At 33.7% G+C, this 16,321-nt stretch overlaps 1 protein-coding gene across 8 annotated transcripts in view; it reads left to right on the forward strand.

Annotated features, from left to right (window-relative positions):
* Positions 1-16,321, forward strand: part of Pfrx (6-phosphofructo-2-kinase/fructose-2,6-biphosphatase) — a 128,299-nt gene that overhangs the window by 69,736 nt on the left and 42,242 nt on the right. For 4 of the 8 annotated variants that reach the window (XM_071590613.1, XM_071590614.1, XM_071590618.1 and 1 more), the window contains exons 8-11: positions 651-885; positions 1,446-1,573; positions 3,847-3,967; positions 14,270-14,344. In XM_071590613.1, the coding sequence (XP_071446714.1) occupies positions 651-885; positions 1,446-1,573; positions 3,847-3,939 (456 nt within the window). In that variant the 3' untranslated portion in view covers positions 3,940-3,967; positions 14,270-14,344. Of the gene's footprint in view, positions 1-650; positions 886-1,445; positions 1,574-3,846; positions 3,968-4,173; positions 5,892-11,789; positions 11,854-14,269; positions 16,203-16,321 lie in introns of those variants that run through there. The other 4 variants (XM_071590620.1, XM_071590616.1, XM_071590615.1 and 1 more) reach the window with 4 other exon arrangements.

Genomic DNA, 16,321 nt, shown 5'->3' on the forward strand with positions numbered 1-16,321 from the left:
ACTTTATCTTCATTCTGTAACAATAATATATTGTTGGGGTTCCCCTTCATTTTATCCCGGTTTATCCTCCCCACTGTCACGTTATACATTATATCATTCGTTTGATGCCAATCTTCAATTATTTGCTTGACTGTTAATACATTTATTGCGTTTTTAAGAACATTAAAAGGTTGGCGACGTTGAACTTACTTCAGGAGAAGCTTCACCTTCACTCTTCCCCCGCACAATTTCTTTCAGGTGTGAATTTCACATGCTGTCGAGCATAGTACTGGGTGAACTCTACTATCACCTACCAAACCAACCTTCAGGTTGATTACTTTATGGTTTATAGATACACTATCATTTGAAATGATTTTCATTATAGTACTTCATTTAAAATATCCCCTGGGGTCAGTTTGATCCGTACTTGAGAACACTTGTTTTTAAGTCTGCAGATTGCAAGTTTCCTTACAACTGCATGAAATTCTATGCTGTGAAAAAACTTTGCATGTTAACATAAATGGTGTCAAGTGCAGCTCATATCGTATGCCTTTAAATAGAGCAATAGGCATTTTGTGTTTTTCTTGGGATTGCACATCTTTTCCAATTACGTGCATTATCAAGATAATGACTTCATTTTTTAGTTTCTTTAATGCATTTGGTCAATACAGGGTATATGTGAAGAAATGACATATGAGGAGATTCAAGAAAGGTTTCCAGAAGACTTTGCTGCCAGAGATCAGAGTAAATTTACTTACCGCTATCCTCGAGGGGAGTCATATGAAGATCTAGTGGCAAGGTTGGAGCCTGTTATAATGGAGTTGGAACGTCAGGGTAATGTCTTGGTGGTTAGTCATCAGGCAGTGCTGCGGTGCCTATTAGCATATTTTATGGATAAATCTGCTGGTAAGTGAACCTTTATTTTTTTTAATTTTTAAGCACTTGGTCCGCATAATATAAAATTAAAAACAACTTTTAAATAGCATTTTTCTTTCAATAGGGGTTGGAATTAATATGAGTGTTTTGTGGTAGAGTTATGCAGGGAAGGGAAAATTATTTACTCTAATATCATATTGTGCCTTAAATTTTAATTGATTTTTATGCATTGGGATTTGAGAACTTTCTCATGGTACATTGGATGATTATTTCTGGAGAAAAGTTCTTACTAGAGGATGTGGTATTTACGGTGACCATTGTGGAGAGGAGAGGGAATACTTTATCCTTGTATATTATGTAATACAACATCTGTTTCTGAATAGTGATGAAACTAGAATGTTTGAAAAACTGAGATGGTATAATTTTTGATTGCGTTAATAAATCCTCTTCTAAGAATGAGTTTTATGTTCTAGTATTTTGTATACCATTATAAATTGGTTTTGAAATGTGAAGTAGTGTTTAATTGCCATTTTTGTTAATTGTTATCACGAGTGGCATCTGATTTTTACCTCTTGTTCTCAAAAATGCAGATGAACTTCCATACCTGCAAGTCCCGTTGCACACTGTCATAAAACTTACTCCTGTGGCCTATGGCTGCCGTGTTGAGCATATCAAGTTACCTGTTGATGCAGTTGACACACATCGTCCAAAGCCTAAGGTATGTATAATACATGTCCTGTTAGAATTTTAAAAATGTACTAAGTTGTGCAGATGGAAAATAATTGCTGTGTATAAAATGTTAATTATTAGAAATTATATTTCATAATCTGTGAAATATTTTTCACATTTGAGGTATTAGTGATTATATTGATTTGAAGATCAGAAAATAGTCTTATTTTAAGTAGTTCAAAGTGACTAAATGAATTGGTGCCCCAGTCTTTACAGCAGAGCGGCTTTCTTAATGTTGACCTTATTGGAGAAGTATAGGGCAGCTAAAATAATAATCCATGATTAAGTGAAAAATGAATAGGCTTATAAAAATTGCATTGATTAGTTTAAAGGACTCTACAGATATTGTCATCCCTGAGAATTGTGGGCTGTTTTATTGACAATGAATTATTCGTGCTCATATTCAAAGGGTATACCTATTGACTTCCAAAAGTTTTAGATTTTGGTTGAAAGAGAGATATGAGAGGTGGAATGTGTCCTCTGATGGCTCATGTCAGAGTTCTTGCCAGTTTATTCTGTGGGTGGTTCTCTATTTAGGCAATTAAATGGAACCTTCCAATATGGTGAATTTTTTTGTGATAAGATAACACAAGTCTGCTGAAATTGAAAATTCTTTAGTATTGAATTTATTAATTAAAGTTCCAAGTCCTTTTAGTGGTGGTCTCTCTTTGTCTGATTTTCTGATTAGATTTGTAAATTTAAAATATAGCATACACAAAAACCTGCTAAGGTTATAGGTGTTATAACTCTTTGTTAAGCTTCTCAGTTAATTAGTTATCATATAACCATAATAACTTTTGAATATCAGAATTAATTGTATTATGGCCATTTATCCTCTCTTAAATACAGAACAATGGAGTATCACATTTTTGATTTAATGTAATCATCACTGTACAATTTGATTGTCCTTCATTTACATCGCTTTCCTCTTATTTTCAAGTTACTTTTGGCAATTAATAAATATTTTCAGCCTTTAAAAGAACAAGAAATGGCAATGTAAGCCAGAGCATTAACTTTTCTCAGTGAAAAAAAGTGATCTTCTTAAAAATGTTTGAAAACATTGATATAGGAAATTTAGATCATTATTTTAAAGTGTTATTGAGGTGGGCCCTTCAATACTTGTGCATCATACCATCTTTCCGGTGATGATTTGTACAGCTACTACTCAAATGTTGTGTGAATACGCTATGTAGGTGCAGTAAACCCTAGCTACTCTGGATCTCATTAATCCAGATACTTGATAGATCTAGATATAATCCAATTGATAAATATATTTTGATTTGATGTGAAATTTTTTCCTGGGCACATTATTGTTTCCAGGAAATATTTATGTGGGTGAAGAAATATTTAAATAACACTTCATTTTTCCAGTAGTATTGTAAATTATGAAATTTTAGTGCTGCCTTAAGCAAATAATTCACTTTACGAGTATAATGAATTGAAAAGAGAAAGCAATGAAAACTGATGCAGAAAAACCTGTAATTTTGTCTCCTGAACTACTGGCATATGATTGTTTCATACTCTCATATGCCTTGCCCTTTAAGTATTGATGGTGAAAAATAGTGATGAAATTTTGACTTGCATAATATTTTTACACTCGTCATTTCTACCCAAAAAATACAATTTTCTGTTTCTACTGTACCGAGGCTGTGTGGAAAGCGAATCCCGAAATGGTCACATTTTTCTGGTTTTCCCCTAGTCTGTGTAATGTAGGCATGTTTACCTTTTCAATTGCATTTCACAAAAACACCACCTGCATCACAACGGCATGATTTCAAATCTGAATATGCAGCCACTGTAAAAGATGCACACAAATGATTCCAAATTTTTAAAATGACACTACAAGTCCAAATTCTTACATCCATAGGCCAATTATGCATACAGGACCTGTATATTAGTCAGAGGCGTTTGTCCATAGACTATAGGATTAGCGAGTCAAATGAAAATAGGAAACCAAAATGTTTAATTTAATGACTTTCTCTGGTCTACCCTGTATTACAATGTAAATATGTCTCTAGGGCACAGAAAATAATTCTTATAATTAAGTATTTGGTTTTTGCATGTTTGGTCAAAATTTACATGTATAATATCTTTCTTATGCCTAAAATTGAGAATTCCTTTTTTCCATGCATTTTCATCTATTAATAATGTTAAACCGCCAAAACATACCTCCATGTAGCATATTATTTACCAGTGATTTTTAAAGCTGCTATTACCTTGAAACTATTTTTTGCGTTTCATATTGACTTTGTGGCCATAAAGGAAAAATATTCCATCAACAACTCTATTTTGAAGTGGCTGATAATTTTTCTTGGGAAAAATGCAGGTCCACATGTGCAAAAAATGCTTGCATAATTCCGTATAATGTGTCATTGGAAGACATGTAAGAGTAATGTCATTGATTAATTAAAAATTTTTTAGTTGGTTCTAGCTTCCCTATTACTCTTGTTTCTTACGCCTTGGAAAAAAGCGAATTTAATCTTATTGTGTAGTTTTTAGTATGTAGCAAACTTAATGCTTTTGTGTCTCACAGTAAATTTTGCTTGTTTCATATTTTAACTTGCCCTTTCCATCTGCTTTATTCTGCAGTCCATTGATACAGCTGTTGGAAAAAATTGACCTGCCCATTCTAGTGAATGCAAACTAGCTAAAAGCTCAAAATGACTGGACCATATTATTATGGTCCTATGGAAAAGTTACTTTTAAAATTAGTTCATATTGAACATTTTTATACTTTGTAAAATTCACTTGTGTTTGTATAACATTTTGGGAAAAATGTATTTGGACTAGTTTTGTCTAAAGATAACATTTGCGTTACTGCAATTACCTCTTTAGAATTTTAAACTGGAGCATAAATGCTTTTTAGTAACTCAACTCTTTTGTTTGAAGCTTTTTGAAGATTTTATAATGGATGCAGTATTTTGGCATAAGTTGTCAAATTATTTGGCATATGTTGAATTTCAAAACTTATGTTGAGGTTTAATCTTTATGATGTTTGCTCAGGTGTCTTAAATGAATTGGTTTTTCAATTGAATACACGTTTGCTCAATGTAGAACAGCAGCATGCTTATCACAGTAGTTGTACAAATGTTGCACCTTCAAAATATCCTTTGGAAGTGTATATTCACATAGTTTTGTAGAAATGTAGTCAAAAGAGTGTAATGGCTTTGTGTGTGTACTTAAAAAACATTTTTCACTAACCAACCTGTAGCAATGTAGCTAGCTGTTGCTGAAAAGTATGGTTGTTTTCTTACACAATTCCTCTTGTTGTTTTTTAGGTCTTGGTATGTGGGGTACTATATGTTTGTAATGTTAATGAAAACTGATTTTTGTATGGCATGGTATGTGTTTCATAGATGCATGTTTATAAAGTACAACTTATTTTATTGTATAAATGTATATAACATATAATTTGTAAATTCCTTTCTCCAAATTTCTGTTTTTATGGTTTAGTTACACAAAGCGACCATTTCATTTGTACTCATTTTGCTGGGTAAATTTGAGTAACATGAATATTGTGCTTTTTGCCAAGGGAAGTTATATTTTGACACTAAGATTAACATATGCATCGATTTGATTCAAAGAATGCGATGTGTTTGCACTATTGGTGCCTAATTTTAATTATTTTGGGAGTTGACAATCATGTATTTAATTTCCTTTGTCAGTCATTATCGTATGTTATATTTTTTACACGTGTGCTGTTTATGATATAATTGTCCGTGCATTAGATGCATGGGATTTTTGTATTACAGTTTACATTACTTTATTTTGATTCAAATGGATGAGAGGAGGTTCTTACAAGAAAATGTAAAACATAAATTATAGATAGTTAAAGATTCCTCATTCCATTTCCTGGCAGGATATTAGGAAACCGATGTAAAATGAATCTCTCTTGGCCAAATGTGTGCAAATAGTGGGTGATTAGCAGTACTAGTAATGAGACTTTAAATTGATTTCTTTCATTTGTAGTTGCATGTGCAATGGAATATTTTTCACATTTCTCTGTATGTCCCCACAGATCTACAAGGGAAATAGATTTTATGGTGATTATTGCATGAAATATGTAGTTCCGAGAGTTATTTTTTTATGGTATAGCAATGAGTTTAGGTGCTCTTCATCACACAAATAACACAAGTGTAGTTATCTGCCCACCTAGTTATTTTCTCTGACTTAAAGCAAGCTGTACAAATTTTGACTGAGTTGTAAACTAATTTTGTACTTGTTAAAAGTTGTATATTGAGAGAGAATATTTTATTATTCAAGTTACAATTGTACTGATTAAAGCATTTTGTTGCCTAAAAACTGAATTCATCTTATTATTTGTGAACTTGAAAAAGTTTTTCACTGGTGATGTTTACCTGTAATGAGTGTGCTGCTTAATTTTTCTGCTTTTACTGGAATATGTTTGAGGCATATTCATTCACAGTGGAGCCTATGGAAGTTGAAGGGACAGAAGGTTCTCTTTGAAAATACAAGCCTCATATCTGATTTGTTCTAAGGATGTCCAGACATATGGGTACCTAAACCCTAAACATGCCTCCTCTTATTTAAATTTAAAAAGAATGAATAATGTATGGAGCCACAAATTACAGTAATCTGAATTATGTATGATCATTTATTATTTGTTCAAGAAATCATAAAAGGGCTCGTAGAATTAATTTTGCTCTGTAAAGTGAATGTAGAGTAGTGTTATTAACTTAATTTTTATGATCACATTAAGTCAAGAGGACAGCATCACTCATCCGTGGTTCTTAAATTTTTGATATCAGGCTTATTGATTACTGTTGATTAATGGGTAATTCATTTTTATGATTTATTTTGTTCACATTGATATCGATAAATATCACCAGAAAAATAATCCGATGTAATGAGCATACTAAAACATTTTGCATGTTAATTTGTCCTTTTATTTTGAGAATAATCAAAATAATTTTAATAATGAAGTCTTGATTTCCCTTTTGAGTTAAGGAATTGGTGTCTTAATTTTTGATCAACACATGCACTGACTTCAGTTGTAGTACATTTCATTTAATTGAAATATGGCCAGCTGTAACATTTCAGCAAATTATCACCTAGGTGTTAACAAGGGTGCCCTCCATCTGAGAGGATCATTTTCCGGCCATTAATTTGCAAGCATTTGCAGGGGTTCAGAAGTAATTAAATTCACATAAATACTCTACATTAGCATTAATATTTAATTTTCACACCAACAGATGTAACCATTTAATGGGGATATCCCATTTGGGATTTCCAAGCTGCAAATCAGTAGTTGAGGTGAATTCCCAAGGTTCACTGGAATTTCATTATATTAATTGGATGGAAGTCTGGGTAGCCATTTCATTTTTATTTATGGTTCGTTTTTACTATCTAATCCCAGTTAGATTTCATTAAATGAAGAACACAATGTATATTTCCACTGTTCTTAATTTATGTACAAATGGTACTCGATGATGATGCCTAAGCTTTGAAACTGTATGTAAATAAAGAGCAGTGGAAATATACATTGTGTTCTTCATTCAATGAACATGAACTTCCACAAAGTTGAGCCGGGAGCAATTGAATGCCAGTTAGATTTTTATGAAAAGCATTTTGCCCATCTTATGCTCTAAGTTTTTATCTCCGACTCAGTGAAATGTGTGCAGAAACTTTTTTATAGCGCACTGGCTGGATGATGGCCAGTCAGTGCGACAGGTAGAAAAAACAAATAATTGAAGTTAATGACTCGGAAATGTTTGAATTTAATCTGTGTATTTAAATAATTATGATATTAAAGAATACATGAAACATTTAATTTCGATATTATTCTATATAAGCTCTTCATTCAACTTGTAGTTAAATTTTTTTGCTAATTTATTCTAGTGATTTGCATGAAAAACATGAAATTGTATGGTTAGGTATTTATTATAGATCAATAGTGGCTTAAACAAATCTTAATTTACAATTGCATAATTGATTTTTGGGTGTTCAATTAGCAGTTACCTTGCTAGCTCACTAATAAATTGTGCAACCGCCTTATATTTTTATTCTTTCAGGTTTATGATAAAATGCAGGCATGCCCAGATTTTGATTTATAAGTTTCCATGCAGAATAAATAGAGTGAATTAAAGATGCTAGAGAGGATTTACAGGCATCAGAAAATCATTCAGGGGTGTTTGTCAATCAGCATAGGGGTTTTAATCATAGCTGAGTGCATTACAAAGTTGTGCAGTAGCAATGGGATGAGAATAAATGTAAAAAGTAAGGTAAGGTGGGCAACTGTGGTTGAAGAACAAGGAATGACTTCGGGGAGAAAGCAATTGAGTTCTGAAGGAGATGGGGTAATCATCCCTAACAAACGGTTTAGACACCACCAAAGGCATAGATATACATGTAAAATGCCAAGTGACTCAGGAAGGTATCAGTTAGATTATATGATGGTTAGGCACAGGTTTTGGAAGTGTGATCAATTGGCACAGTTTCCCGGGAGCGAATGTGGAGTTATGAAGTGTAGCATCCAATTCAAAAAGATAAGGCTGGGGAGGCAGACTAGGAAATGGAATGTAGAAGAAATAATTGGATTGAAAAGGAAGCAGTATAAGCAGGCTGTAGAGAAAACCATGAGGGGGGGGGGGAGGAGACAATTAATATTGAGGACAAATGGGAATATATCAAAAGCCGCAAAAGAAACTATGGGAACTGTTAATAGGAAAAGGAAACAATAGATCATGGGTGAAATGATAAATAAGATTGATGAGAGAAGGAAATTGGAAAAATATAGAGTTAAGTGGAAGGAAATATTAAGAGTTCAATAATAAACTGAGAGAAAAACAAATACGGCAAAAGAAGCATGGTGGAAACATGGTGGAACGTAGTAAAAGGATATGGAAAGTTTGCAGAAGAAAGGTGAAATAGATGCATTATACAGGGAGTAAAAAGAGAAATTCTGTGATAACAATTAGAGATAAGTCAGGAAAAATATTATTGGAACCAGAAAAGATCCAAGAGAGATGGAAGGCAAGTATGAAAGAACCATTTATGAAAGAACATAAGCCAGCAAAGGTTAAACAATTAAAGAGGATATGATGCAGAGAATGACAACTTAGGTCCAGGCTTACTTGACGGTGAGATAGAAAGGGGTTTAAAGGAAATAAAATCAAATAAGGTCGGTGGGGGTTGACAGCATTCCTGTTGAACTTCTTAAGGTTTGGGAAAATGCTGAAGATTTTTTGGACTACAAGGTCTGTTCATAAGGTTGCCGAACTTTTTGAATAGCTCTCATCCAGCTGGTTATTTTTTAATCTGCTTGAAGGTATTGTGCCAGTGGAAAGTTACTGAATAACCACCTTCAACCACTTTGATGATACCTTGTATTGTTGATTAGTTACCTCAGTTCATGTGAAGGGGTGTTCATAGAGTGTGATTAAAAATCAGATCCACGGAAATGAGCTCTTTGGAGGAGCATCATTTGGTGTGAAATTCTACGTGAAACTTTGCAAAACCTTCAGGAACACTTCTGAGTTGATTACCAAGGCTTATAGTGAGGATGCTATGAAATATACCACATGTTGTGAGTGATTTATCCAATTCAAAAAGGGGTGACAATCAGTGGAAGACCAAGTGCATTTCAGAAGACTATCAACATCGACTGATGATCCCCACATCAAGAAAGTGAACGATATCCTTAATGTAAATCGACATTTGATTGTCAGGGAACTTGCAGAAGCGTGGCATCTCGATTGGTTCATGCAATCAAACCCTGGCTGAAAAATTAAAAATTCATCCAGTCACCACCATAATGGTGCCTCAAGAAAGAGCATACAATACACTGAGGATGTATTTGCCTGTTCCGTTGATTTCAAGAAGGCATTTGATAGAGTGAATTGGGAAAACCAATGAATATATAACAGAAAAAAGTATACTTTTTGGGAATAAGATACTAATCCGCAACCTGTACCTGTCTCAAACAGCTCAGGTGGAAGTGGGGAATAGTGTGTCCAGATGGGCAGTGATAGGAAAAGAAGCAAGGCAGATCCATTATCATCTGTGCTTTTCAACGTATATTTGAAGGAAATAATCAAAGAGGTATGGGAAGAACTGGAGGTAGGAATGAAAACAGGAAATTTGTAAATCAGTTAGATTTGGTGATGACCATGCTCTTAGTTAGTCAGTCAGCCAAGAGGTTGAGGGATGAGGGATCTCTCATGAAGGATGTTGGATAGAATAGCACAAATACACATGCATATATATCTGTGGGTGATCTGAAAACTTTATGACCTCAACATGAAGATGGCAGCATCCTTCAACTAAAGTCTGGCAATGTGTTTGCAATGGCATTGAAAGGTACTCTCCAAAGTTTTTCATTTTGGAATTTTATCTGTTGTTCGATGATCATTTGAGTGATTGTTGTTTTCAGGGTTTTTGTGGCAATGTAAAAAATTATCAAGCTGTCATTAAATATTTACTTTTGAAAGGCATATGCCCTTGCAAATCAAAGATAAGTTGAACGCTTTGTATGAGGACTCTGCAGCATCATTTAAGACGGTCAAATTTTGGGCAGTTGAATTTAAATGTGGCCTTGGCTGATAATGAATGTTCTAGATGACCAAAAACTACAACAGTCACTGATATCATTGAAAAAGTACACCAAGTGGTACTGGACGACCATCATATTAAGGTTAGAGAGATGGCAGAGAATATGGGGTTATCAAAAGAGGATGCTTGTCACATATGTTGACCGAAAAATTGGTTGTGCTCTAGCTATCCGCACATCAGGTGTTGCATTTGCTCACTTTGAACCTAAATATATTCAATTGAACATTTCTAAGGCCCCGTGGGAGTGGTTGAAGTGAAGTGAGTCAGATCATTTGCATTGATTTATAGCTGCAGATAAAACTTGGTTCTACCATTACACTCATGAGAAGAAAGAACAGTCAATACTGTGGACTGGAGAGAAGGAACATACTCCAAAAAAGAGAAAGACATTTCCATTATCCAGAAAAGTTATGGCAGCTGTTTATTGGGATAGTCATGGAATTGTGTTCATCGATTATCTTTAAAAAAGGAAAATGACATGTAAAATTTGCATCTCTACTTGATGAGCTGAGGACAGAAATTGCAAAATTGACAACTGCATTTGAAGAAAAAGAAAGTGCTTTTCCATCGTGACAATGCACCTGCTTGGACATTAGATGGTTGCCTGAGTCAAAATTCACAAATTGCTTTTCACATTGGTTGACCACTTACTGTATTCACCATATGAGACCCCTAGTGACATTTTCCCTTTTCGTATCCTTGAAAATCTCTGTACTTCAAAAGAAACTCAAGTAAATGAAGAGGTTAGCTCAAATGTAAATGCCTATTTTGCTGAGAGAGGTATAAATTACTATTTGGAAAGGTTAAAAAATTAAGAACTTTGCTGGAAAAAGTGTATCGACATTGAAGGAGAGTCTGTTGAAAAATGAAAATAAATTTGAAGGAATAATGCCACATTTATTTATTAGGTCAGAAACTTTTCCGACTACCCACTTATGTGAATGTCTTGATATACAAACACGCAAACACGTTAAAGTATTACAGTACAAATTAAAGACAGTATTAAAATATTGAAAAAAAAACAAATGGACACTTAAAATATTGTGGCTATCTTTGAACACAGAAAGACTATTCTTAACTTTGGCCTGTTTGTCAAAATGCATGCACACATACATATATATATAACAATAAATTTAATTGTCCTTTCATGTTTCCTTTTTTTACCTTTGTGTATATTTCAATACTGTCTTTAATATGTACTATGTTTTGCCACTGCCCGATGTTCTATCAAGTTTGTGTGTATACGCATGCATACAAATTGACACTCCAGTTGGTGTGCTACAGATTATTTTTCATATTTTCATTGTTACTTTCTAAGATTATATGTGAAAGCAGATATTGATAAGCCTGCCGAAACATTCACAGTGAAATAGTTAATGAAATGATTTTTCAATTTGACCCAGATTCTAAAGATTGGTTTGAGCAAAGGTGCTTGATGGCCAACAGAAAACCTGTTTGGATTTAAATTTTATCCTACTGAACTTTTATGATAAAACATTCACTCTAAATACAAATTTTCTCTTATTACAAAATGAAATAAAATGTCTTGAAAATTAAATGCTGATGTTTTTGATTGAGGCAATGCATCCCTCATAACGTAATTATTCTTTTGTTGTTCTTTATTGCATCCATAGTGTGAAAGGATACCATAGTTTTCTATTGTACAATTTGAAGCTGGAGTGTAAAGTGATGTCAAATGTAAGCCAACTGCTGCTATTTCAGCAATATGGGTCATAATATTATGCATCCATGTACTTGTAGAGACTTGAGATTTATGCAACCATCTTTTCAGTTCATGTTTTCATTTTCTAATATTTATAGTGAAATAAGATATAGGTGGTGTGTATTAATTTTTATTTGCCTTGCGTAGATATTACTGAAAAGAATGTCTTTTTCACAGATTCCACTGTCATGCTTATACTTTTCATAGAATATTTAAAAATATCAGAATTCCAATCACCATGAACAAGAATTGGGGGGATCGAGATGGTGCGGGGGCTAACGTACTGGCTTCCCACCCTGAGGGCGCGGGTTCAAATCCCGGCGGTGTTGAATATTTTTCAGAGGTATCTCGATCCCTACTTGAGGTGTTTTGTGGTGGGCACTTTGAGTGAGTACGCCGTCCGTCGGATGGGACGTTAAGCTGCGGACCCCTTGGCGCCTTTCGTAAAGAGCAGGCTAATGCCGACGCCGGGTTTCTCTCCACCCTTCATCCTTTCCTGTCCATCCCCTATGGCGCAAATGACCTTAGCTGTCGGTCGCCTCCCCTTAAAACTACTACTACTACAAGAATTGGTAGAACAATTTTTTTGCATTATTTCTCATTTACTGCTGGTTGAGAAACGACTCTTTCCTCTCTTTAGTTTTATCTAAAGTCATTTGCTGAAAGCATGTGTCTGCAATGTTAGAGTTATGCCTGTTAAAGTTTGATTGAATATTTATATTTTTTAAATGCCTTAAAATTTTGTAACTAATATGTAGTGAAACAAATACTTATGTCTGGCTTTAATATTTATTTAATTTTTGAAAAATATATAATTGAATATTTACTAACCAGAGGTGGAGTTTTAGAGTTGTATTGAGAAAATATTACATTCTCTTCCTCCCTTTTCTCCATGTTTAATAAAATTCTCTCTCGCAGTGAAGCCTTCAGCTCCCTGGCACCTCTCACACTACTATTATCATTTCTTACCCTTCTCCATTTATTGTAGCTCAAGCATACTTTCTCCATCCTTACCTGTGCCAACTTGTTAATCCCCAATGTGCATTCCATCCTCAGAGGTTCTGAACCATAAAACTCACGCTCCATACATGTATAAGCCTTAGTTGATATCCTCTTTAGACTTTTACTATGTCATCAGTTCTCTCTTTTATTTGACTCTGTCAACACTATTCATCCTCTCTGATGGCATTATTTGCCCCATTTCAACCTCATTTCTTTCTCCTAAGATACATGAGACATTCTTAATTTTTCTCTTCTACTCGACTGTTTAATCCATACTTCTTGAGTCTCATATACTTTCATTTTTATTGTCATATCATGGTAGTACATTATTTAAAGCCCTGAACTATTGACTGGAGGGCTCAGGTTTGATTCTGGGTGATGCCTCTGGGCACTCTCAGCTTCACCCAACTTTCCAGGTACCAGAACCTCCTGGGAAACCAAAGATGGCACAGGGAAAGGAACTGGCCCCCCTACCCTGATGTGTGAAATTCAAATGCCATTGGGTTTAGTTCTAGGTGAGCTCTAGGTGCTCACCTATCAAACCAACCTTCAGGTTGAAAACTGGTTATACTTCTTCATCATATGTCTACTTCATGCATCAATCTTGCTTAGAGATTAAAATTTGTATTGCAATAGAGATTCTCTGTAGGTATTCCTTGTTCTTATTGTAGTTTGATTTTGAATATTTTAATGGAAACAAATATATGATAAACAAAAATAAACTAATTCTTTCTCTGAATGATGTGTGTTTCAATTGTAACCAATTAGTGCCATAATTAGAGCATATTGCATGAAATCACTTTCCTCTAAGGATATTCAGAAATAAATAAGTCACTGTAGTAGTAGTAATTCTTTCCAATAGTTTTGAATATATTTAGGAGCATTTGAATTGTTACTCATTGTCTTAAAAAATTGGTAACAATTGACTATCAACCAGAAGTTTTGATTTGAAAATTTTATGCTGGAAAATTAATTTGGGAAAAATTTGTTCCCTCCTGGGAGTGCAGCTTGTTGTACAACTATGCTCAATTGTAATCTCACAATCTGGGTTAAATAGGTTATTTAGGTATGTAGTGTTTTTTCCTAATTTTGATGCAGTATGTACCATTTTACTTTTCTGCATTCTCTAAGTGACAAATGAATAAACTTCTCCATATTTCTATCTTTTTTAGTATCATCATCATTTGGTCATATTCATTTGGTGATCATAATTTTTCTTACAAGCAGGAAAGAAATTAAATGCCATGCATAATACTAAACTACTTAATTTTGGTAAATGTGTTACATTTTTGCAAGTAGTGTCTTATTTCTACTTAATCAGTGATGATGATTGATTGTTTAGAATCATCTTGTTGCATACTTATATGCTTTCTGCATCTCATTTTGCAGATTCCTGGAACTTTGGAGGACAGATTTAAGAAGGAGAAGAAAGACAACTATATGGAGAACTGTGACGGATTCTGAATATAGACTAGTTTGAAAAGAGGGAGCAAATTCAATCATATTGAAATGTTTTTAAACAGTAGACCACGTGAATGCTATTTATTGCTAATGGGTGGATGATATATTGAGATCTGGCTTGTTTCAGTGTGTGCATGTGTGTGCATATATGTATGTTTGTCCTGGTGATGTATTTAGTGCTTATATTGTCCAGCTTAATAGACTCTTGGTCCAATTTGTACTTTCCTGTGCCAAGAATGACTGCCATGTTGGTGGTATATATGTCTCGAGTATAAAAATTGTGGCAAATGAGAAAAGAAAAAAATGGTGAATGGTTTGTGATTACGTGTGGCATCTATCGGGTATAGTTGTAATGGTAATTGATGGTGCTTTCTTGTATTAGCATCACAGCATGAAATGTGGATGCCTGTTTTATTTTTAATATGTATGTTGTTATAAAGTTTCTCATGTTTAAAATTATTAGATTCTCAGTTATATATCACATTGGTAGATATTATTTTGTTTTTGTTTGCCTTTTTTGTGTAATTGCAGATCTAGACATGATGCTGGTAACTTATTATTTTTATTGATGCCATTACTTATGGCCATTATTGAACATTTTGGGCGGATTATTTAATTATACATTCTGACAATGAGGTATTCATGCCAGTGAATTGACAAGGAATTGGCGGGGGTAGGCTGAAATGGTGTCTTTCATCACATGATGTCATAAGTACCATTACTAGTCCTTATAGCATTAAAAAAAGCTAAGGACACACTTCATTTCTCTAACTAAATTTAATTTTTTTCTATTGAAAGTTGTTCCAGGTGCTCACATTTGAGTACATTGACAATTTGGTCTTGTGAACTGTCACCACCAGATAATGTGGTTGGGTTAATATGTTTGAAGGAAATTACTCATGAATGTCTATGTGGGCTGTGATAGTTGACATAAGCCTGAACACCATTCCCTAAATGTTTTTAATGTTTCCTTCAGCAGTGGTGTTAAAATTTATCTATTTGTCTTTAGAAATGTTAGTTTTCACGGGATGAATTGTTATTTTAGTGGAATGGGATGTTTTGTGTATTTTAATGTTGATATATGAGTCACTATATATAAATGTTGCATATTTTAGTTTTTGTATTAACAATTACTTTACTTTTATAATAGTAAATTTCTTTGTGTTTCCTGTTATTCACTGTTAAGACAAAGTCTGACTCAGTGGTTTTAGCAGTATTGCTTCATGGGTATTACTTTTCTGTGATAACAATCTAAATTTAGGTATGATATTTATCTAATGTGAAAGGATTTACAATAAAATGCACAAAAATGGCCTTCAGGTTAGAGGCCTTGGAAAAAAATATTTATTTAACCTTACGGGCTGGAAATGTCTAAAAAAAATTGATGTGATGTGAAAGTTATCTAACATTAAAATGCCCATGTATGTTTGTACACTGTGGACAGTAAACATGCATATTATCATTAATATTTTACATAAAAATAATTGATTTCTATCCCCATTGACCTGATAATTAATGTGTTGCTATATGCTATAGGCTGAGAAAGTTATTTCGGAGTAAATTTTTTCCACACCAGCTTGATAATTAAAATGCAGCTTTTTGTTAGCAAAATGTGCTGTATATTTTATTAGTTTGTTCTATTATTTAGTTATTATTGTGCATATCACTTTCTTCCATCACGTGAATGCATAGTTATTTTTTCTCCAGCTATTTAAGTAACTTATTTATGGGTGCTACATAATTGGTTTGGACCAAAATGATGCCATCTCATTTTGATGGGTTATTTGGTAGTTCGTGTCTAACATTGTATTGTCAACATCTGTAAGTGTAAGAGGTGTTAATTACATGAGTTTTAATGTCACATGCATTTTATCATTATTTACTTATTCATATTCCTTTCATCTCGACCCAGTTGTGATGGGTGTCTGAAAGTATGCATCACACTTTGAGGAATTAACAGAATAATCAACCAACAATGCC

Source organism: Hetaerina americana, unplaced genomic scaffold (genome assembly GCF_022747635.1).
Source record: "Hetaerina americana unplaced genomic scaffold, ioHetAmer1.1.p SCAF_4, whole genome shotgun sequence".
Classification (NCBI taxonomy): domain Eukaryota; kingdom Metazoa; phylum Arthropoda; class Insecta; order Odonata; family Calopterygidae; genus Hetaerina; species Hetaerina americana.